The sequence below is a fragment of the Struthio camelus genome, chromosome 8, assembly GCF_040807025.1.
Source record: "Struthio camelus isolate bStrCam1 chromosome 8, bStrCam1.hap1, whole genome shotgun sequence".
Classification (NCBI taxonomy): domain Eukaryota; kingdom Metazoa; phylum Chordata; class Aves; order Struthioniformes; family Struthionidae; genus Struthio; species Struthio camelus.
This window is the reverse complement of record NC_090949.1, coordinates 17,860,732-17,885,613: the sequence shown is the minus strand read 5'-3', so window position 1 is coordinate 17,885,613 and position 24,882 is coordinate 17,860,732. Positions and strand designations below refer to the sequence as shown.

Genomic DNA, 24,882 nt, shown 5'->3' with positions numbered 1-24,882 from the left:
TACATTTTGCCAGATGAACGTGAAATATTAAAGTAGACTTTCACATACTTACCTCAAGCAAAATACCTTTTAAAAATTGTTCCAAGGAATATAATGCCATTTGCCATGACAAAATCTTCTTAAGTGCACACTATACTCTGAAAGTAAGGTGCTTTCAAAAGAGACAACAGAATATACAGAAAGTCAAATTCACTGTGTCAGGAAAAGAGACGACAGTTTCTGCCCCTTTCACTTTTACTGGTATTAACACTCATTTTTTCCATATACAAGAGCCTGAACCAGCCCAATTATCCCAAGCACCAGATTGCTCTCTGTGATGTAAACCTGCTAAGGATTTTTGCATGTAAACTTGGGAGAAAGTACTTCTTAAATCTATAAATACTGTGCCAGTAGCATGACATTTGTCACCTTTCTATTTATCTTTAGAACTGAGCAAGACTTTTCAGCGGGTGCCCTATAGACTACAGGGACAGCCTCAACACGCCTAGAGGAAAAATGATACCCGTCTAACGCTTTGGGGGTTTTGGAAGACTGTAGAGTACAAACTGTCATGAAGCCAACTTAATATAACTGTTGCCTTTATACTCAAAGGATTCATGAGGGACTTCACTGCTAGCATACAGGAAATAAAGTCTGTTGTGTTAAAACAAGACTTTGTTTCTTACAACTTAGAAAACTACACAAAAAGTTTCCTTACAGGAAATCTTACAATTCATACAAACCCCCATATTTATTTGTAGGCAAAAATTCCCATTCACATAGCAGGAAAATTAGATGAAAATAGAGAGAGTACAGACTTAAAGCCATAATGGGGTAGTAGTGAACAGTGCTATAGGATGGCAACAAACGCACCTACACAAAATGTACTTTAATGTAAAGGTATCTTTATTATTGTCTGCTTTCCCAGTACAAGCCTAATTTCTTAACAAGAATCTTTGAAAATAAATTATGTTAAAATAACACAATTCTTTAGTGAGGAGCTTTCAGAGTTTATTTTAGGTAAAACCTGTCTTCTGTTGTTATACTATCCGACCAAGAAATACTGACTTGGGATATTTTTCCTTTAGAGCAGGCCATTGAACAATGAAGTAATCCGAAAAGTAGTAAAGAATCTTTCCAGAGAGGGATAAAGTTTCCACACGGCAGATGCTCTCTACGTACACAATGATTGCTCTCTTTAGTCCTAGAAGCCCAAGAAGAAGAGCGGATATACAGACAGGAACACATGTTCCTGGTCCATTGCACAATATCTAAAAGAAAGGAAATATTAAAAGTAAAACAAGAAGTTTTTCATGTGGTAAAGAACTAAGAGTGTACATGTTCTTATAATATTACATTTGCGAAAAAGAGTATTTCCAAAGACGTACTAAAAACTAGAAGAGGTCACGGGAATGTTTAAAGGAGGAAAAAAAAAAAAAAAGCACATCAACAGAATGATTTCAAAATAGCTGCAAAAAGATCATACGTTACGTGTCAGGGAGGAGAAGAGCTCTGAGACAGGACAGTTAATTTGCTAACAAGGAAGCAGCATTCCTTGACTCCTAGGAATATAGCTAGAATGGTCTCTGTCCTCAGTCACAGCTTTGTGTTATATCAAATAAGAGATCTGAGCAGTGATTAAGGCATAATAAGGCCAAAGAAGTTTAATTAGCATTACTAAACCTGGAATCTTAGTTATAAGCCTCTTGGATTTTGGCTTACGTCAGCAAAACACTTAGAGTTCAGCAAAAATGTGCTGATGAATTAGGACCTTCATCAAAATATACTAGCCGCTAAGCAGGGCCGTTGGATTTTTTTTCCTGTTTTAGTAAGCACTTGTATTTACCGAAACACCTTCCTTAAATATGCTTGATTCTATGTGCATGTCATGTGCTTGTCAGCAGAGGATCTCAAATTCACTTACAAATATTAACATTAAAAGGAAGTGAACTTTCAGTTTTATACATTGGTAAACTGAAAAACAGACTGCTTAAAATTAAAAGGCATAAACCACAGCGTATTAGGCCCTCTACTAGGGTATCTAAATTATGAATAACAGTCAGTACCTTGAGTTCAGGCAAGGAATTTCTTACTAAATTTAACAACTACCATGTAATCAACACTTTCTGCACAGCTGGGGGTTATGTGGAAATAAAGCGTTCTTTTATAAGATCATGGCCCTATATCCTATAAACTTGCATTTTTGTTCTGAGTTCACCAGCTTGTGAAAGATACTATTTTGGTTGGGGGGGGGGGGTGGGAGAATCACAGAGTTTCTCCTCCACGGCTGCAGCAAACATATTCCAGAATGTTTCCTTCCCCGCTTCGAGGCAAGATACCACTGATAAGCTTGTTAACAATACATTGCGTCTGTTAAAAGCAGTGGTTTCTGATGCTATTGAGCGCCAAACTCTCTCTCTCACGTATGCCTGTCTTTGCCTCTGAGATGGCCCCAGAAATCTATTAGTTTTGGGATGTGACAACTCTAACATAGTATTTTCTTATCGGAATCAACAGAACTTAATATTGTAGATAAAATTACTCTTAGATTTTATTGTTGATCTTAACTAAATAACTGATTCATAAAAGACTTGCTGACGTTTTCTCAAAGTCTCTTTGAAGTAACTTTCTGTATATTGTTTTAATCTAGAGAAGACTTTTTTAGCGTAATAGCAGTCACAGATAGTAACCTTACTTGTATAAAAATTGCAACAGTGTAATTCTTTTATGTTAACAACTATATGGCTAAGAGAATAAGTTTAATACATCTGCTTTGCATACTAGAATTCTGAAATCAGAATAACATACTCTAGTTTCATATCTCCTGCTGAACTTGCTTTCAAGGAAATCCACGTCGGTCTTAAAACCTACTTTACAATCTGGTGAGAATGAAAATCTGGTTTTTATACATTTGGCTTGTCATACAATGGCATAAACCAAGCACATGTTCTTTTAGCATTTCGGAGAAACTCTTCCATACCTATAACTAAACCACTTCCATACCTATAACTAAACCATCATTTTTCTCCTATTTCCTGGCAGATTAGATTAATTTGCACTGATGTTGATCCCGCTACAGCTAGATTGCTACCGATATCTGAAGTAAAGCGTGTTTGGGTATCTCTACTTAGTAACACTGTTTGTGACTATACTGCAAACATAGGCATATGAAACAACTTGGAGTGTTTCCCTGAGTCTGCAGGCAAAAAACCCCAATGTGTCTGCTGCAGCATCTGCTCTGTTTCAGGCAAGCATGTAAGTGGCACTGAAACAGTCAAAAATACCCTTTTTGCTTGTTTTTACTTCTTTTTAGATTCTCTTAAGTCTTGTTCCTTTTTCTTGAGCGTTGAGTTGAGTGCTCAGTTTGACTGCTGATTTCAGGTTCAGAATTTAAGTGGACAGACAAAGCAGAAGACTCCATGAACCCTTTCCTTGAGTAGGGCTCCCTGGACAAATGCTCTGTCCTGTTTCCATCGCTCCCTGAGCCCTTTCTCTGCTGTATCACAACCCCTTCCACTCCCTTGTTCTTTCCTCACCATTTGCCATTCCAATGGTCCTCTGCACTCTGCTAGCCCGCTGCGATGTCTCCCCCCTCTCTCTCGCACCTCCTTTTTACTCTCTCATATTCTTTCTCCCTCTGCATCCCTATTTCCAGGTGTCCTTCCACCAGTCTTTGTTCTGGACTTATACTGACCTCGCATTCTTTTAGCCTCTATTTACTATGAAAGCTCAACCTAGTTAGCTAAATCAAGGACAAAGTTTCACATCGTTCCCCTTTCCATAGCCTGACACAAAAACTGAAGGTCACAGATATGGTTCAAGTCTGGCAGAAATCCCACCGTTCTTCTCATCTCGGCTGAGGATGGTAGAACTGTTTTATAAAAAGCTGAATTATTATAATCATGGTCTTTATTAAGCCACTGTCCCACTTCATCCTACTTTCCACCTTTATTAAATTTGGCTAACTGCTCTAGTCCTTTGAGTAGCTGGTATTCTCATGGTCAGATCCACACACAAAGGGACATGTTAGAATGAATTTCAAAGTGATAAAGGTGTATTCAAAGACCGCATAATAAAATAATGTTAAATGGGGTTGTTCAAATACAAGCCTAATAAAACACCTTTACCAGATGCAGGTTTGGATGTGACACTACCACTTTACTTTATACCGTCTACTGACCTTTTATAACTTGCAAGCTGCTGCTCAGATGCTCTTTGATTCATGGGAAAAAGGGTCAAGCAGTGGGGCAAATTATGGACTAGGCATCTCTAAAAAATATGATCTAACGATAACTCTTATGTCATCTGCTCTTTCCCCTCCCACACATACCCCTTCAACCAAGACAGAGCAGGCGTGGCGCTGAAGGATCTCTGTAGGGAAAATGCCCATAAGATACTCTGACAATGAACGTCCATATTCTGTCATCCTGGCTTTTAGGAATGTCCCCCTGAGGGTGATTCTGGTACAAACCTGCTGAACCCAGTGGATGAACAGATCCCTATCTGAATTTGGGGTCACGATCTGTAAGTCAGAACTACTAATCAATCTTTCTGATCATTAAAAATTAACCTTCAGTTAACCTTCAGTGTGTGTCTAAAAACACGTCCTACCTGGAATTGTAACAGTTGCTAGTGTGTTGGAGTGGCAATTCCCCTCCAAAAATCCTGCCTGACCAGTTCTCCCTGGCACATTGTCACCAGGAAACAAGAGCGGCCTTCCCATCGCCTAGAATTCGACACCGCACGCACATCAGGAGATGCAGGAGAAACTTCTGAGAAAGCCAGCGCATGCGTTACGAAGCAGAGGCATCGCTATGGGATCTGTGAGCTAGAAATGCTGCTGTTCAGCTCCTACCAGCACACAAACTTTTCGTGAAGGTGGAAAGGCCCTGAATCGTTAGTATGTGGGGAGCAGAAGCAAGCATCTGTTGGGCAAGAAAGGACCAGGGCCTCTGCAAGGTCAGCCTGGCTCTTCAGGGTGTTTCCCAATACTATTTACCTTAGCTATAAGGCTGCCTGCAGAATATTTGCCTTGCGTGAGAGATGTCTCCACAGATCTCCAGTTTATTTGGTTCAGCCTTCCTTGGCGACGCAGCAGAAAGGGGGAAAGAAGGGGTCAAAGACAAGCTTTGTATCGCCTCTTTGAACTGCAACTGTCCAAGGACTTGCCTGGTCACTGGGCTACCTGGCTTTGCTGCCAACAAGCTGTAAGGGATTTTTGTAGAAGTCGAGAGAGCTGCGGGGCTCTTTACCACCACGTTCTCCTTGAATGCAGAGAAATTTCCAGATAACTACTAAGCTGGCTCACTGCCTGCCAGGCTTCACGGCTAGGCCTATAAACTAAATCCTACATATTAAAATCCTCTAGCAACTCAATGCAACCAGCCGTTAAACAGTACAGTAAACAAATCCATCAGTATATTAACGGAGATTCAAAAGTAAAGGAGCAGTGTATAACACGCACACACTTAGCAACTCTCACTCTAAATCTAACTTCATATTAATTGCTTCCATACAACAATGGAATAGTTCTTGCCTTTCTGTTTCAGGTATTTTCTACAGCTGTTGAAAGAAAACGAGCTGGGCCAGTAGCCTGGCACGGTGGGACCCGCCGCGGGGCGCCGTGCTGCGCTGCTGACGCTGCTTTAGAGCTGGGGAACGCACCAGCGTAGCCGAGTGACGCTTACTAGCTGCAACGCTCAAACCACAGCTCAAGATTAAATGCCTGGCCGCAAAAACGACTAAAGCAGAAATTTCACAGTTTTTTTTTTTATATGTATGTAAACATATATTTGCTTGTATCTTTAATGAAAAAGTATTTGAGTACTGTGTGTGCGTTCCCAAGCTACAATAATCAAAAGGAGGACAATGCAAGTCCCCCCAAACTTAGCAGAAAGTGGAAACACGACGTGAGATTTGACTTGCGTTAAGAAACGGCCCGCGCCTGCAGTTCTCCTCGGTGAAGGCCCCAGGGCCTGGACAGCAGCAGGGAGAGCGGCGCCCGTGGGCGCGCTGGGGCAGGCGGCCGCGGTGCCGGTGCCGGGCGGACGGGAGCGGGCTGGACCCGGGCGCTCCGCGGGGCATCGCTCAGCCTTGCCCATGCACCGCCGGCGCCCCCTCCCCAGCTGCCGACATGACTGGCGATGAGGGTAAGGGGGTGGGTGGCAGAGAGGGAACTACTAAAAAAGTTACATGTTACCAGTTAACTTCACTTTGCTTGCGTTTTTGCTGGACCGGTTGAAAGTCAGCTTCTGCGGATACATACTTCATTTCACTAGCTAATTAACATTTGGGAACAGAAAGTAACTGTTCCCCCTGTTGAGAAGTGAAAGCCCACAAGATACCTCTGAGGTTTCTCGGAAAAGCCAAGGAAATCTGAATAGCTGTTCCTGATATTGTAACGGAGGGGAAGGGAAAAGGAAAGGCAAAGGGGGAAAAGAAAGCAAGCATGGGAGAGAGAGGAAATGGGAAACCAGTTTGAATTACAATTGAAAAGAAGCTAGCACAGATGAAAAAAGAGTTTTAAAAAATGACTATACTGCCATCCACTCCCAGACGAGACTTAAGAAAAAACTCTGCCTGTTTGCAAGGCTTGATTAAAAAAATGATGAAAATACTTAATTTTCTATCAAAAACCAGGAGGAGTACAAGTCCATCTCATTCAGCTCAGATGAACAAATCAGACCATCTAAAAATCTGACAAAGCTCCTTAGCCAAAGGTATTTTCAGCAGACAGTTTCTGGTTTTGGACTCCGAGTTAAACAAGTGCCACGTTAGTGGCTTTCTAGCTTGCTCGGGAAAGTAAATCCTGGCTCTGGAGTGAACTTTCAAAGGCCAGCAAGGAGATACACCGGTTACAGAAAGCAGGCAAAGCACTAAAGGAGTTGTACTCTGTGCATTGTATTTTATTTTAACTGCTTGTTTCTAGTTAATGAGAGACATCCAAATGTTGTGCCATTGGGCGCTGCAGTTATGTAAATAAAAAAATGGAGTACCAGGGCAAGTTGCAATATGTAAAACCTCCCAAAAATCAGCTTTTGGAAATTCTAGAAACAAGGACAGACAAAAAAATAAACTTTTCACAAAGGGCTTAGCAGAAATAACAATAAACAAACATAATTCAATGACATATAAATATAGAAAATTAACAGGGGGTAGAAGACATTGTCTTGACACAAAGAAAGCCTTCTTCAGGAAACGGCAAATCCGACCATAAAATAACCTGAAGGATCATTCAGAAACAAGGGAAACGGAGCAGAGGGTGATTAAAATGACAGAGAAGCTGAACAGTCGGATTTAATGAAAGTTGAGAAGAGGGCCTAAGACACTGAAACGAAAAATAACATGAACACTATAATAAAATATTATTTTTATTTTATCAGTGCTAGTCTCGGACCACTGCATTCATCAGGTAGGACCTAGGGTTTTGACACTTCAGGCGTGTAGTTACACTGTGGAGTGTGTAATTCAGGAGTGTAATCATGATTTCAGAGTGTAGTTGCAAATGCTTGTGCATGTTTGGGTATTTTTCTTTTACAGCAAGTGTGTTTCTGTGGCACAAGAAGTGAGACTCCTCAATGAATTCATTTGTATCCTGCTAGGCAAACTGCAGCACCTCATGACCTCACCAGCTTTTAGTATTATCTTACTGTTTCGAAAACTTCAAATCAATGCTTTGTGACGTGAAGCATCCAGCTGAACCATCTTTTCTTTACCTACAAAAGTACTGAGTAGCCTACGCAGGTAGCCATGATCTGGCTCCTCGGGTTCAGCTGTTTGCAGTTCTCAAGGATGTGACCCAGCTGACTGCTCAGTGTATCCTGAGCACCAGCTGCAGTCTGTGGGAAGCAGAATTACAAGCACTACATCCCTGCAGTTGTGGGACCAGCTCTCTTAATAATAGTCTGTTCTAATTGTAGACTTAAACTAATAAAAGCATCAGTGAACAAATGTTTCAACTTTGAATTGTAAATATATTTACTTTGTGAGCTTGTGATCAAGATGTACGCCTGGCAAGTCAAAAAACCTGGGTTGTACTCATGGCTCTGCTGCGGACTTGCCATGGGACTTGGGGGTGTATCACTTACTTTCTCTGCATATCAGTATTTTCCAATTTTAAGATGCAGAAAAACATAACTTACCCCTCACACAGGTGGATCAAGATTCCCATATATCCTTCTCAAGGAAGATCACCAGGTATGGAGAGTATTGCCTTTATTAGTATGCATTTTGATTTATTAATGTAAGTAATAAGAAGTAAGAGTGAGAGTAAGATGAAATGCATGTCTTATTTTCTTTTAAATAAAATTATATTTTTAATATGTTGAGATGTAGCAGGCCAAGAAGAATCCATTAAGAACCAATCTCTGCTAGTAATTTTGATGGCAACTTGAGCATGGATAGCAAACACGGAAAAATAATTTTTTGTTTTTTTTTTTCACGGTGAACATTTCTAAAAGGTTTCAAAAGATAAAAGTTGGTTTATGTAGCAAAATGCAGTTTATGTTCTAGGGAATATAAGTCTTTTTGGTAATCAGAAAAACAAGAGAAACTTAAGAAATTAAGAAACACAGGGATTTTTAGTGATATACTTCAAAAGTTAGCTTTTGTGTGCATTTTTGATAATGCATACTTAGCTCACGTACTTAAGCATGTGGGAGGAAGCATCCTTGTTGAAGCTTTTCTAGTTTAGCTCTTTAGTATGTGTCTGAAATTTCAAGTTTGCAATCTCCAGTAAAATTAGCTTAGTATTTTTAATATTTTTAAGGTTTAAAGAAAAAAGCAGAGCCTTCTCCAACTATTTATGCTATTGCTATTGGCGGGGGAGAAGAATAATGTCAGGTTCTTTTGGAACAACATAAAGGTCATTAAAGTAATCAATGGTTTATTCTTTTTGAAATGTGAAGATCTTATCCAGCTCATTTCCTTCCACTAGCAGTATAGAAAACCAGCTAAAACTCTGCACTGTGTTTGCTGTTTGGACGTACTGGTAGAATGCAGGCCAGGACAAAAGATCTGGATGTGCAGTCCAATGTAAATCAACTAATTGAAGTGGAATTGAATAGATACATTTTCATCTTCTAATCTCTAAATCACTTGAATGACCAAAACTACAAAAGATAGTTATTGTATGCTATAGCAATAGCTCGTGTTCAAGCTAGTCAGTAGTGTACAGCTTTGTAGTATTGCCATGAAACCATTCCTAGACCACTTCTGGGCTTTTTGTTGGCACGGCGTTGTTATTATCACCTAATGCCCACAGGAGGTGAGGTGCTTTTCAAAGCAGCAGAGACACGCATGGTCCTAGAGGCAGATTACCTAACCAGGGTCAGCAAGATTAGTGAATGCCACAGTGGGGCACAAGGAAGTGGAAGAGCAACAACTTAAATGAGAAACCAACCTTGCACTTGGGTTTCTAATGTGCATTACCTTTTTTCTGCTTTTGCTGGGAGTATTATTTTCATCACAGATAAAATACATTGGGCAGCATCCTCAACTCCCTCAGTTCCCCAGCTCTCACTTTAAAACAGAGTGGGTTGAGGGAGACAAAAATCCTATCCAGTGGATTCTTCTAGGGGAGAAAAGCAGAGGCTCCACAAAACCACCAGGGACTAGTCCACCAGGACTAGACCTGCAGCTGGATTTAACTGTGACAGCACTGAGCATTGTCACATCTGCCTCCCAGGCACCTGGTTGCGGATCCCTGAGTTACTAAGCTTGGGGTAAGAGCCAGGGAAAGGGCCCAGCCGATGTGCTGTGGAATAGCTGCCACATGCAAATAAACAAGAGTCGCTCTTAGTTTCTGGATCTCAATAGAGCTCTGGAGCGAGCTACCTACGCGGCCATTTACCTGTCAGAGCTAAACAACTCAGGTCTGTTTCTGGGTATGCCTAAGGGCTTTACTGATGAAAAGGAAGATAACCATGATAACTAAGAGCCTCAAGAGTTAGGCAACAGCTTAGTGAAGAAAGTTTGAGAATATAGATGTGGAGCCATACAGAAACATGTGGGTTCGATCTTTTTTTTTTTCCTTTTTTTTTTTTTTGGGGGGGGGGGGGAGGGGGGAATGATGACGCTAACCTTAGGCACCCTTATTAACTGCCCCTGTATTTTAGGTAAAAGGTGATGACTCGGAGGAAAAAGCCTGTCCATATCCATCCATATATCTGTTGCTTCCGCAGGTATGTGGAAGCAGAATGGGGCACGCGAGCTTCAGCCTGCTCTCTGGCCTAGCTGCCAAATAAAATGAGAATGATGCAACCAATCAATCATAAACAATAGTAAATGATGGCTGTAAAACTGCATTAATGCTCGAGTCTGCCAGAACGTTTGTGTTGGTTATTAAATTTTAAACTCATAGCCCGACTGTCAGTGGGACCAACCAAACATCATTATCTCTGCCAGAAGGTCGTGTGAAGAAATAGGGGCACAAGAAGTGAGTCTTGGAAGAAACTGTGGGAGACAGACAAAAGGTTGAAGAACAAGAAGAACAAAAGAAGAACAAGATTACCAAGGCAGAGGCAGGCTGGTGAATGAACTCCCTACCTACATACGTTGCTGTGGAATGGGTTTGTGGTTTATTGCTACTGCTGACAAATTAGTGGGAAGTACAGGAGATTTGACTTTCTGTGGATGAGAAAGGTGGTCATAATATAATTGAGTAAAGGGGCTTTTTGTCAAGCAAATGAGATGCTAGTTCCCAAACTAGGTTTGTAGCTATAAACACTAGCTACAATGCTTTCTTTCAGGAAGCCATTGTTTCTCTGAGTGTCACCCCGGCTGAGCCAGAACCTGTCAAAGTCTTTTGGCCAGAGTGCCCCCATAATACTGTCTTAAAATGTTAGAACCTGTTTAAAAAGTAAGAGTGTATCTCATCTCGTCGTTATCAAAAAGTACTGCTTATTATAGTAGCAGTACTACCCAAAAGGAAGAGGAAACAAAATCTGAAGACTGCTAAATACAGTCATGCATATTACTAACAGTGGCTTAAAACGAGCCTTTAATTGCAAACCTCAATGCGTTAATCGGTCATACACTCATTTAGTTAGAGCTTGAAATAGGTACTTCAGATCAGCTAAAACAGTGATATTTTACAGGTATATAAACACCTTTAGGGAGGCTACTGCATAATCACTGTATAGCAAGAATTCTCATCAAATACCTGCCTGAAATTTCTCCACAATGCAAAACCTGGAGTAGTTAGCAATCTACACCTGGATACCAGTGGTCTGGTTCAGTGGTCAGATTTAGCGAGGCTGTTTACTTGAAACAATGGTGTTTAATGTTTGTGAAAGTCATGTGACAGGACGACCAGGAGATTTGTTAGGTTCATGACATAGGTAATAGGTTAAGACAGATCAGTCTTTAGTTTCAACTTGGCTAAAATCTAAGCTAAGATCTCACTTCATCTTTACTGCTACAGCTGACCTCCTTCTGATGCCCCAGGACACTTACCTCTCAGGTAAATGGTTTTGTTTATAAGTGCAGCAAGGTTGTTGTGAGTTTTGTTTTTGTTTTTGTTTTTTTTTTCCTAACAAAGTATAGAAAAGTACTGTGTATAGGCATATCTAAATGTCCATCATAGAAATGACAGTAGTGCAATACAGAGCTACCAAGCTAACTTTAAACTAGCTAACTTGAACAGCTTTGTCAGTTTACTTGTGCTTAGCAGAGGGCAATTTTACATTGTGGCTGCAGGGTAGCTGTACACAGCACAGAAGATATAAGGTTGAGGAGGGGCAAAGAAGACTCAAATATATCTTCATTAACTGAGAAGTTAAACGTAACTTTGGATGGCTTAACTCTATTTTCTTTTTAGACTATACAATTTATAGCACTGATCATCTTAATCTGACATGCTTACTCTTGTTTATTTTGATTGTTTTGATCCTAGAAGAACAAGAGTAGTTGGGACATAGCATGAAAGCAATCTGGTCCAAAAGAATTGCAAGTGGGACAGAAAGATTTAGTGTGCAAGAGAATGTACCAGATCTTATTAATATTACATTATACAAAGTTCACTTGTTAAGAAGTGAATAGAGAAATAAGGCCACCACCCAGATTTTGTTTTTCTACAAAGATCTAATAAGAATCATGATATTAGGGACAATAACTTATTATTCATCATAGCAATTTGTTAAAGTGCTATGAACTTAAGACATTTTGAGCAGGGTACAAAGAATGGAAAATCTTAGCTAAATGAAATAATGATCTCCTTTCATATAGCTTACTGTGTGAATATTTCTGTAACAATTAAAAAGCTTGTTGTCGTGAATTTAAGCAGTCTGGGGACCAGGCATGTATGATGGGATATCCAGGCCTCATATGAGTCATAAAAGAATCAGCAGGCTGCTAGAAGCATAATCAGCTGTGCATTAAAATAAAACAGATTTCAAGCTTCTAGAAAGTAGTTTAAAAAGCAGAGTCCCACTCAGTTGACAGCAGGTGGGGAGGTAGAAAGCAGAACTTGTTTTACTTGCTGTACAAATGAAAACTACTCCTTACTAGAGACCTCCCATGCAAAGGAGGCCCTAACGTGAAAGAACGGTGGTCTTTGCTTGGTTTAACACAGACTTCCCCAAATAGCAGTGATCTGAAAATATCTGCCTATCTCAGGCTCTGCAGAGCACTGAGACAGCAGAATCCACGGAGGAGTGTACCCAGAAAAGCAAAAGTCTGGTTCTAAGTGTCTAGGATGCACAATCCCAGCAGAGATGCAGTATTTCTGCATAATGCTAGAAAAAATTTCACTGCACTAATGGAAAGCACAGTGCTGACCCAGTTATGACCTAGTACAGCTATAGCTGGAAATGAGGACTGGAGGCAATCTCTGCACAGCTTTCTATTGCGTGGTGCATCTGTATCCTTCATGTTCAGTTTGCATTTCAGGTATGCCAGAATGACTGGAATATTTGTGACCTTGCCAAAGTGCTAGATCACCTGAAAACCTGGTTTTAGGGTTGGCAAATCGGCTCAGAAACAAGAAGGACAATAGTTATGAAAGTAGCAGGAGAACTCAAGACTGGTTTCCTCTGACCTTGTACCTCCTGACTGACTAACTGACTGACTTCAAGTATATTGTAGAAAGGCTCTAACATTGGCTTAGTCCTTCTTGGACATCAAGTAATCTATGTAAGATCCAATCCTTTTCTCTGGCTTTGGGAAAATCTTTCAGTGCAGCTTGTGTATTTTCCTGTAACTGTCTAAAAAGGATTTGCATCTCTTCCTAGTTAATAGACCTTCTGACGTCTTATTTGAGTTTTAAGTCTCTTCTCAGCCTTTCTCTCAGTGAAGGTATTAATAATCTCTTTACTCTGACAAGCTGCCCATTTTCACGGTAGGAATTCAGCCTTTGAGGCTAGGACTGCATATTAAATCTGGCTGCAAGTGCTGAATAGCTTTAAAAGTTTTTTGGGGATAAGGAAGGTGTGAACAGTGTGTGCTGGCACAAGCTGTGCTTTCTTTGAATTTTAGGCCTCTGCGTAGCAACCCTAAGACAGACATGCTATAAAAACTGCCCGGGATAGACAAGCCTTCAAAACATCGACGCTTACATTTCTAGAATTCTGGAACTTGGCTATAAGAACAAAGGCCAATCATTGCTTCTGACATCCTAATCTTGTTACTTGGTTTAATACCTCTGAAGGGATTTAACTTTGCAGAGTGTAGATGTTCATAACTCAGAAACAGGCCTCTTGAAGATGATCTCAAATTGAACAACTAAACAAACTTTTACATTTCTTAACCTCTCTGAAGGCTCATTTTAAGCATAGGGTGAGTCCTGCAAGTCAGTAAAGGTCTCCTGGGAGTTGTTCAGTTCTTTCTGAATTCAGTGCCTTGAAGAAGGGTTAGATGAAACTGCTTTCTCACGCAAAGTAAACTAAGAACCTTTGCCAGAAGACCAATGTGAGATACAAAGCGGACACCGTGCTCATGTAAATAAGTACCTATAAAGTAACTCCTGTGCAGCTAGGTTTGCTCTTTCCCCTTTACACCTATTTTGGCTCCACAGATACACTAGTTAGGCTGGCCTAAGCCTATCTGCTCCAAATCTTGCTTTCCTGCACCTAATGGTTTCATAGCCTCTTTTTGCTGTACTTCTCTTGTCTTGCATTTCTTAATAACTGAAACTGCAATAGTTCTACTTTTCTCTAGTTTTTGGGTGCTTAGAGAAGATTTCAATCAAAGGCTCGCTCTTATAGCCCTCAAACATATAGACTTTTCTGATGAACCTAGAGGCAAGTGTAAGGATTTCAGGATCACTTCTACATATAAATGACTTAGAAGCAATCCAATGTTTTCTTTCCCTCCTACAGTTCAATAAAAGCAGTTGCCTAGACTGAGAATGTACAGTACCCGTAAGCTCTACTGCTTAAAAATATGAAGCCCTCAGCATGATGTAATACTGTGCTTGTTTTTTCTAAACTTGGGTGTTGATTTCTGTGCCAAAAGTTATAGATGAATCCTGTAAAATCCAGCATTTGTTCCACCCTTCCTAGGTCTTTAAACTACTGTTACGTTCACCCACAAGCAGGGGGAGTTGCAGGTCACTAAGAACGTTTTCAGCTAAGGGCAGTTAAACATTAGCAGCTGTTTCACATACTACACAAAATCTTTTCACTGGCAGTGTGAGGTATTTTAATCTCCATATCACTTTTCTTTGATAAACACTCTAAAATCTTTACAAGCTCTCTGACTTACTAAATTTTAAAGAATTCCTAAACTATGATATGCATACCAATAGTCCTACACAACCAACTTTCAAGGGGTATCACATTCAGCATGAAGCCAGAGCTGCTTCTGTCAGTGGCAGTACCAGCTGCTGTTGTTGCTGCTAATGGTGCCTGGCAAAAAATATTTGGAAACTCCTTTTCCTCCAGCCCTTATGTAATCTCGGATAAGGAATCTTTGGACAGAATTTTGAACTAGTGGTTCATTTAAATACTACAAGGGCCTTATGAACCCTGCTAAAATCTATTAATAATTTTACAAGGACAAGTGTTTTTTCAAAAGGATGAGGGACCTCCTGGTTTACCATAGCTAATCAATTCCAACACTAGTTCTGATAATGGTACATGTAAATCTTGCTGTCACTTCAAATTCCTCTTATAAACAGAGGAACCACGCAATTATATAACTGTTAGTAACTTTCTGCTCTTCTGTGATGTATCCTGTTGACACATTTGGTAATGCATTAAGCCACAAAGTGGGATTTCCCAGTCAATTTCATTTGCAATAGTAAGCTAACAAAATTTATATATATTATATGAAAATAGTAGTGTAGCAAGGCAATTCCTAATTATTTGTTACTTTCCCCTCTAATAAGAGGTCTGCTTCACGTAAAGATCTCTCTATTTTCCCCTGCAAGTTAAAGTCACTGGAGAAAAAAAAAAAAAGAAAAAAGTAATTAAAAAAAATAAAAAAGGCAAGCCATCCTCTCCTCCCTCCCAACTGTGCCTTGATCTCCAGGTCTCAGAATGGGCTAGACAAACAAAAACTGCAAAGAAGCTACTTCTGTTGTTTCGCACACTAAACTGCTCTGGAAACTCTAGCAAGCAAGTAGCTTTTCATCTGATAGGAACTGACCAGTACTATTGATGCCAATGAGATGAAATAATTCAATGCAACTTCTATAAATGTTCAAAAGAGCACAAATATAGTTGACCCTCTTCAGAATTAGTAATACAGTTCACAATGAGAGCTAAAGAAGTCTACTTACAAACATCCTCTGTGGGTGTATACATGCTGCTACTAAATTATAAGGAAGATCTTGTAACCGCATATGTTTATACAGGCTTCATTTCAATATTTTAAACCCTACAAAATATTGATTTGAAATTCTGTTAAAATAGCATCTTTAAAAACTCAAGTTTGGATCTCTGACGCCTTAAAATGACTGCAGCCCTAGCAAAAGGCTAGCTTTAACCAAATTTCTCCTAAAGAACTGTAAGACTCAAACCCTGGAGTTCAATGCACTAAGTTTTAACTCTTACATTAACTCTGCCGATGAAATACCTCCATTTTGTTTATTTCTATAACCTGACAACTCTGAATGCTTCTGACTTGATTGTGTGGAATATTATTAAAAATGCATTCTAATTAGCATGGGATTGTAACTTTTTCAAGCTGTTCACAAAACTACTGAAGTGAGATGAATCTAGTTGCCACTTCAGCAGTGATGTTTTTTGTCACTAGATGAGATAATGAACGTCAGCTAGCCAAAGACTGAACAAACTTGCACGTAGCTGAAAAGTCCACGTAAGTGCAAGAATTGACTCTGTATATAATTCTGCTGTTCTGAACCTGCCTATTCCGGACTGGTCATATCATTTTGAGAGGAAGATCAGTCAACAGAATAACCAGGATTTCAAGCACAGTTTGTGCTGTTGCAATCCTGAAGAGATGTTATCGAGAACCTGTAACCTTGTTTGTGCCAACTCTTCTAGTATTTACAAGGGAGTAACAAACTCTCTGATGTTATTTGCAAACTTTTAGAGGGGAAAATGGTATTTGCTATCCTAATTCACTAGCAGTGCAATCCTTTCTCTGTTTCTTGTTGTATTGCTACTATCTCTCTTTCAGCTTTAAGGTAATATTCAAAAACATTTTTCCTGTGAACTGTAAATCTAAGTATACATGTGAGATACAGTCTGCAATGTCCTGATATTTCAAACGCTTCTACAGAGCAGATTAGCAAGTTCTCAATTAATTAAGATTTACTATACCTACCAAATCTGGTTTCAGCTTGTAGGTCAAAGGAAGGGAATAAAGTATGGAGTACAGGGTTGTTACCATGGAGGAGGTCCAAGACTGTCTAACCTCACGGCTTCTGGGAATGCGATCAAGGGTGAACTGGAAGAGAGCATGATAAGCTAAATTGTTATTTCTCTAAGAATGTTGTTCTTCTATAGGGTTATTGGACATTGTCTGTGCCGACTTTATTTTGTATTTTATTTTATTTTTAAATCTAGTTTGGAAATGTTTGGGTATGAAATCTTCTCTTAGGTGCCTTACTCGGTATCAGGTGTAGCACTTCTGGTAAAACAGTACGACAAAATACCAGAACTATGCATCTATTTTTTAAATCTCTTCTACTGCTACTTTAAAACATCCCGAAGTTAATAAACAACTTAGTAGCGAGAGCAACTTCAGTTGCAGTATGTTAACTTCGTGCCCCACCTAGTGGATAGCGCAACACATTCCTAGGTTTGAGTAGTTTTAATCCAAACAATATGACTCCCTTCTGTCTTTTACCTGAAGAAAATAACAACTTTTCTCAATTAATGTCCAGTGCATAGGACTAAAATGTAACAGCAAATATCGCTGTCCTTTAAATGACTGCTCAACAAGTATTCAAAAGAATATGCAAAATGCATATTCAAAATGCAAAATATTTACCTGAATAAACAGAAAAGAACATCTTATCCTTAAAGTTCAAGAAAAAGTTTTCTTTGGTCTTTTCCTAGGGATTGATTCTTTATGTATTAAAGGTATCAAATTAACAAAACATGGATGCTGTCTTTTTGCCTTCAGACACAGTACGTGGTTAAGAGCACTTAGGCTTCCTGCACTCTTCCCAGATGGTTTAACCTTGACCTAGAGGAATCACATCTAAGAACACACTGCTAAATCAGCAGGCAGTCCCGATGCCAATTACATTTTTGACTCTCTAAATGAAAGACATTAGCTGCAATGTAGTGTTCAGTGATGTTGACACATTGTTTAATCTGGACAACGGTCACTAACCTCATACGGGACGCGAGATCGCTAGTACTCTCCCAGAATTCATACTGGAAGTAGGAGACTCTAAATGTCATCATAAGCACTGAAAATTCCTCAGTTACTTCACATACACCATTTCTAATTCATACAGCCTAGCCCTGGTGATTTGTGACTGGAAAAGATGATGTTGCAATAGCTGCACATCAAAAATACAGATTGTCTGAATAACAAAAACTGGCAGCTTTCTTATATATAAGATGGAAAGAATTACTAAAAAGCACAGAAATGCAGATTATTAAGCTGATTTTCTTGATTGAAATGATCTTGTTTCATTGCAATAAGTGTCTTTAATTACTGCGATACTGGAAGGCATTAACAGATGTTACAAACTAGTTGTTTTATGTTTTATTTGCAGGTGTTGAAACTCTGATTGCACTAGTTTGACAACAGTATATGGAAAAATAAACATGCCCCCTGCTCTTCACTCAACAGGAATCTGGTTATCACTGTCTCTCTGTTTCTTAGAGCTTTGGAAGAGATCAAGTGATAAAAAAGAAAAGCCATGAAGTGGAGTTTAGACCCTTGCAGTATCTTTTAATAAATAACTGTTGTTATAGTGTCTATAGGAACTTAAAGTAGTTGTAGGGAATATTTTTCAAAGGTGTCAGTTCTTGAATAAAATTCAGATTTACTTAGGTAAAAGTTTTTAAATAGCTCGCTTTTTCAGTGACTTGCACTTTGCTCTACGAATATAAGATTCTTGAAGTTCACAAACTTACAAAAGAGGAAAAACTGGAATATTCTTCCAACAGGGAGCCTGAATGCTTTCGGTGTAGCACAACAGAATTTCTTGATTTGATATAGATAAGCTTTAAAGCATGGTAACACAGAATAATTTTAACAGTGAAGTTACCTTTCAAAAAAAATTTTTTGCATTCACCATGCTCCCTTAGACAAACAGCAAACAGTAGTATTCAGTCCTGCAAGAAATATGCATGATAAGGTAGTTTTAGGCAGATCAGGATCAGTGGAACTATTCAGATGCCTCCCTCACTGTATGAATGTAGCTAAACAATCTCTGCTTAAAAAATACATATATACAATTTTCTTCATCCTGGAAAACTGATTTCAGCAAAAATTGGCAGGGACCCCAAATAGTATTGAAGTAGAAATCCACCTGTAAGATTCAAATAGACATCAAGCTGATTTTACCTGTATTATTCAAAAAACAGGCTTGAAACTTTGCATGCCAATGTCTACGTCTTATGTTAGGACTTAGGCCCACGTATCAATCAACTTTTGAATACTAAGCTGGGAAACAAAACCAGATTTTTTTTGTTTGTTTAAAAGCCACTGCCAGATGCTTCTGCAATTTGTCTCTCTCATCTAATGAGAGACTATTATTAAGTACCTCCTGCACCTTTTGCTGGAAAACTGCATAGTATGTCTGATGTCAGAGATGGACAAATTGATCTCCTATGGTCTCATATTGTTGCATTTACTTTTCCTTACTTCTTCACTAGAGTCAGAAACCTTCTCATTACTTAAGCCAAATGTTCCAAACTGGCAATTCAAAAATGGTTGACTGGGGTACTGCAATTCCAAAATCAGTGATGCAGTCCTTCACCTAGTTATTGTTGTTTTGCAAGCATGCAAGGAGAAGCTGTGGAAACTTGCCGCTGCTGTGAATTATTATAATATGTTCAGCTGAACACACTACCGTCCTTCTAAAGAAATTGGGTTTATTTAGCCTCCTTTCATGTTGAAGGATACAGACTCCTCGCATGGTTTCTTTCATGAACCATAAAATGGAAAAGAATGTGTGGTCAGTGTGCATTATGTAAAGGCTAGTTAATCCAGTTACTCATCAGACATGAGGATTTGACAAATGGAGATATAAGTTCCAGGGAGGAATGCATGTTGAGTTCCTCTGTCAGCTAATCTAAGTTGTCCTTCTGCTGCTAGACTTGATCAGCGGGAGCTGAAGCAAATTCTTTACCCTGTGTGCAGAAGGTTCCCTGGATAGCAGCTCTTGGGGAACCATGTAGGGTAACTGTGCTTACAAGTTAGGAGGAAGGGAGAAAAAAGAGGCAAGCAATAGCAAGACAAGAGACTTTTCATAGGAGGCGCTTGGCTTGGTGGAACTACATGATTTTCTTTTCAGGAAACTTGCTAGGTAGAGGTGCAATACTTCATTTCTTGTAAGCATGAGGTTCATTCTAGCTTTCTTTCCTTCTCCCTGAATTCTGCAGGTTTAGGACAGGGCTAAACCACAGATCAAGAAGAGAACTTCGTTGTATTTGGTTTTTTTACGTGGTAATTTGTTAAATGAGTACACAGATTTTCTTTCAGATCGTTATTATTGTAGTCTGTCTTCTGTCCAGTCTTTGACTCATTATTCAGTTCTGGAGAAATCCACTTCCTTGACAAGAAGGATAAGGGAACAACAATGGGCTGTACTTTTCAGTTTTCCAATTCATTTATTCAAAGCTGCAAGAAGCCACTAATACATGATTTTTAAATATCTTATGTGCCAAAGCACGTGGTAGTTGAAAGCACGCTCCGAAAGTTAGCAAATATTGGAAGAATTTATCTTCCATTTTCCCTCTGAACATTTTTGCTGAGCAGTCACTATGCATTTGGAAAAAAAAGAATGGCCAAAGGAAAAGGAGCATCTGTTATCTGGCTATGTTCCTCTCACTTTTCACCTCCAACCAAAACCTAAGCCCAGGATCCTATTAGCAGTTGAAGGGGATAGGGAAGGGAAGTTGCTTAGTAAAACCAAGTGGATTAGATGAAAACTCCATAACACTTTAATACTCAAAGCATATATTTTAAATAAATTTAATAATTTAGGTTTGGACATTTTTCAGATGAGTGACTATGACTCGTTATTTAAGTGAACGACCAATTACCAAACAAGATTTCTCTGAAGAGGAGATACCTCCAACGTTAGTGACAGAAGATGAATTACTCTCCAGTCAGTCTTAATTAAACTTTCATCCTTAGCGTTCAATGAGAGAAGAGACTGCCATGCTGAGCTTTAAACTGAGTCAGACTCACTTGATTCAGCAACTTGGGGTATACAAGGAACTCTCATCTTTAAAGGTGAAAGTGGTGATAGTTTTAAATGTCATTCCTAAGTAAGTCTGTTGTTCATAGTCAGCACTTGCTTTACATTAAAAGGGCCAATTCTGAAAATCATTAGTACTGAGTCCTACAGTCTTAAACCCAGTAGTGCTGTTGAAGATAACAGAAATATCAGAGACGTACCCTATGAAATTGATACCCTGTAAATAATTCATTTATAGCATGTGGCACTTCTTGCTCTAAAAGACTAAGATTTATGTAGTCGCTACATTCTTTTCCATTGTACAGGCCTATCTCAATTTCTAGATAAAACTACTATCATTCTACTAACTTCACTGGACATCAGATCACACCGTATATCAGCAGAGAGTCATATTGCTGCCTGTTAATCATACAGCAAATTAGCTCAAAGCGGGCAAAGGCCTGATGAAAAGATAATGGAATGTTTTCATGAACTTGCATGATTTTTAGGAGTTCAGAAGACTGATTCAGCATTTGCTCAGGTCATCAACCAGAAAACTATCTGATACTAAGAGGTAATTTTTTAAACATTTGTGTAATGAATGCTCAAATTTAAAAACAAAACAGTCTAGTAATACACAAAAAGAATGCAGCTTTAATTAAGGTTTTCTAAAGTTGTTCTTTAGATAGAACATTTTAGATACCACTTCTTTCAAAAAGATACATATGTCAGTGAGGGGAATGACGGACTAAAACACAAAAAATGCATTTCTGCATCCACTGCATTTCTGTCCCAATATTTTTACAGTTACAAATAACACTTTATGACTAACCAGTTTACAAAATTTAAAAAGAGATTTATTTTCAGTGTGCTTTTCTTAAGTAATAGATAGTCTTCTATGTATAATCACTTTCTCTACAGTTATGTTTCCTCATTTCTTTAAAGGGATTAACATGTTTGACAGCAGGTAAAGAAAGTAAAGAGAAGTGGCAGTGGAAACTGGAAGCAAGAATGGCGTTTAATACTATCTTAAAGTGTATTTATTTTGCATTTCCTGGGTCTCTAATACAGCATTAATCAACTGTGCTTATCTAGTTCACTTTCAGAAATGTAAAAAATAATATGTATAGGAAGGCAACTTTAGCCGAAAGTGATTATCAATAGCTAGTAAAATCAAAAGGATAGATGTGGATCTTAAAAATCCTTTTCATGAATCACTTTCAAAGTGCCTTGAATTACTATGCCATGTTATGATCAGTTTACCTTATAAGAACACATTTAAGTTACCTGGGAATTGGAGAAAGTTTCAGCTCTTTTTTGCTCGAAAGAACGTATTTTAGCTTCGCTCATCTTATCTGAGTCTGCGAGAATATAATGTCTAGGAGAGTACGACTCTGACAAACAACTAAGTAACCTCAGGATTTCTGTTGTGTGCCCACCTATTAAAAAAACAACAACAACAACAAGTAAACCGCAGTTGGCATATGAAACATTTTGTGATTTCCAATTTCTTCAGCTGAATCAGTCACTTTTTCTTTTAAAACTTATTGGTACTAATAGCATCAGTCACGCTCTTCTGCGAGTAAAGGACTCGGCTAGAGATTGTTTGAGATTGTTTAAGTAACAGGAATACAATTCAATTCCCATGGAAGCTACATTGACAGAACTTTTTCCGTTTAATGGGCTTGAAACAGGCTCACACAGAAGAGAAATGTTTGTGTTTAATGTCCAGTACACAATGCAAAAACAATTGGGCAAAGAGTTATATTGTAGTCCATATTCAAAAGCCATGATAGCATGGGGCAATTGTTAAAATGAAACCGGAGATGTCATTTAGACCTGCACCTTGAAAGCATAACTCTCACTGAATCTACTTATCATTTCACTGAATCTACTTATCATTCTCATGACAATGAAGACCAGATTCAGGGACTGCACTTTCTCAAATCGTAGCACTGAAATCACGTAGGCAGCGATTTCTCTCTGCTGCCAAGCCAATCTAAAAGCCGAATGCTGGCAGAGCAAACAGTCCTGCCACAGCCAAACGCTTTAACTACTCCCCTTGAATGGGTGTTGACATTCCTTTAACTGCAAGGTCACCTTGTTCAGGAAGCTAAATTGGCAGAATATTGCAGAGAAGGTTATTTTATTTTTGGGGGGTTGGGGTTAATTTTTGGTCAGTTTAGTTTCCCGAACTGGCTTGGCTTGGAGTTTTGTGAATGCCTGTAGCAGTGGAATAGGGAAGGGGGAAGACACTTGTGGCTAGGTGAAGTGGAGCGGGCTCACCTTTTATCTGTCAGGCTGGGTCAGCTTAATGTCAAACTGCACCCTTAAATATGTGCATAAGCATTTACTGGATCTGTTACTTTTCACTCTGCCACATGTTGCAAACCAAAATAGTAAACCAAATGTATTCCTACTATCCCTGGCAGTTCAGTTTCATTAGAAGTCTTCTAAGAGACTTTTGCTATAGAAGTCAAGTATTATTAGCTGGCCAAAAAAACGAACAACAGAGAGCTACACTGCGTGGATTAGGCACTGGAGTTTGTCACCTTTCCATATATTTTCATATAGTATTTTTCAAATGTGCTTAGAGGGAATTTCTCATGAGCAATGGTTAGCTGAAGCTTCTACAAATGTTAATGCAATCCACTGAGTATTCATAGAAAAACAGGAGATTCCTATTTCAAGAAATTTTCCAAGACTAAGTTCAAATATCATATGAATCTTAACTGAGTTAAGAATTATTTTATCTGGCAAACTTATAGGATATGTATTTTTTTAAAGTGCAAGTTACATTCCAAAGGACTGAAGGAAACAACCGTATTTCCTGTCCTTTAAAAAGCAAGTGAAGATGACATGAGAAATTATAAACCTACCTGTTTTAGATGGCAGAAAGACCTGGAATTAATTACTAGTGGGCAAAACCCACAGGGATGCTGAGGCAACAAAATCAAAGCTTGCCTGGGATTTGCCAGTGGGAAACTTTAAAGGTCATCTGATTTATCTGACAAAATAATTGCCCAGCAAGTTTGGGGACGTAATGAGGAGCAGCAGACACCTCGACAACAGTAAGGCTTCTGACAGACCCAAGTGACACTCTCTTAAGTAAGCTACAGAAATGCGATTTAGACAGAATTATTACACAATCCGATGTATGTAAGGGATCATCAATAATTTGGTGGCGGAAGAAGACCAGGTAGCTGCAAAGGTTTGTCCTGCTTAAGTTCTAGTCAATATATTCACTAAGGAATGAATGAATTAACGAACAAAACTCGCGTGCAGCCTGAAGGATCAGACACCAAAGTGTCAGTTGTAAAAATGGACAAAAATGCCCAAAATAAAGACGCAGAAATTTAACGAGCGCTCATGAAAAACACACCAAGGACTGAAAAACCAAAGCCAGGCGGCGGCCTGCCAGGCCGCGGGGACGGGCAGCCGCGCTGCCCTGCCGCCACCCCGCCGGCGCCTCCCCTCCGCCCGCCCCTCCCGCCCACACCAGACTACAACTCCCGGCAGGCACCGGGGCAGCGCGCGCGCGCCAACTCCGCGGCCGCCGCCCGCGCTGCCTGCCGGGAGCGGTAGTTCCTGGGGCCCGCGGCGGAGAGCGAGCGGCGTGGCGCGGCGCGGCGCGCTCCCGGCAACCCCTACTTACCGGAGCCGGCCACCACCAGGAGGCTGAGGGGAGGTGTCCGTCGGCCGCGGCGTCGCCGCTCTAGGCGAACCAAGGGGATGAGCAGTAAGGGGAGGAGAAGGGCGGCGGTGCCCAGCCACGGGAGCAGAGACCCCATGGTGCGGCCGCAGAGCCGGCCCGCGGCCTCGCGCGGAAGGTGGCGGTAGCGCCTCCCGGCTGACGGTGGCCGGCGTGGCTCAAACCTCCCCGCTTCTCCACGCGCTGCTCCAGCGCCGCTGAGCGTTTACACGCTCACTGCGGCGACACCTAAAAGCTCCCGCGGCGCCGGAGGAGCAGCCCGCACCGGGGACGGGCCCCGCGGTGCAGCCGGCGGGGCGAGGTTAGCGATAGGAGCCCCGTGTGGCGCGCTAGCGCCTGGCTCGCGTGCGGGTGCCGCTGAGGCGGCCCTTGGGGCCGTTACCGCCCGCGCGCGCGGCCGTTGGGGCCGTTGAGGGGA

At 40.1% G+C, this 24,882-nt stretch overlaps 2 protein-coding genes across 13 annotated transcripts in view; one reads left to right on the top strand and one right to left on the bottom strand.

Moving 5' to 3' along the window:
* Positions 1 to 862: 862 nt before the first annotated feature.
* Positions 863 to 24,841, bottom strand: ALG14 (ALG14 UDP-N-acetylglucosaminyltransferase subunit). Of its 2 annotated transcripts, XM_068952421.1 has the most exons (4): positions 24,408 to 24,841; positions 22,040 to 22,191; positions 16,708 to 16,830; positions 863 to 1,250 (listed from the first exon to the last, which is right to left on the bottom strand). In XM_068952421.1, the coding sequence occupies exons 1-4, from the start codon at positions 24,541 to 24,543 to the stop codon at positions 1,020 to 1,022; spliced, it is 642 nt and encodes a 213-aa protein (XP_068808522.1). In that variant the 5' UTR covers positions 24,544 to 24,841; the 3' UTR covers positions 863 to 1,019. The 2 variants fall into 2 exon arrangements, with proteins under 2 accessions (XP_068808522.1, XP_068808523.1); XM_068952422.1 differs by lacking the exon at positions 16,708 to 16,830 and having other exon boundaries at positions 866 to 1,250; positions 24,408 to 24,543.
* The window catches only part of TLCD4 (TLC domain containing 4), a 55,757-nt gene continuing 42,049 nt past the window's right edge, over positions 11,175 to 24,882 (top strand). For 3 of the 11 annotated variants that reach the window (XM_068952417.1, XM_068952409.1, XM_068952410.1), the window contains exon 1: positions 24,680 to 24,765. The gene's annotated coding sequence lies outside the window, so the exon portion shown is untranslated. Of the gene's footprint in view, positions 11,441 to 18,115; positions 18,288 to 24,354; positions 24,766 to 24,882 lie in introns of those variants that run through there. The other 8 variants (XM_068952408.1, XM_068952407.1, XM_068952406.1 and 5 more) reach the window with 8 other exon arrangements.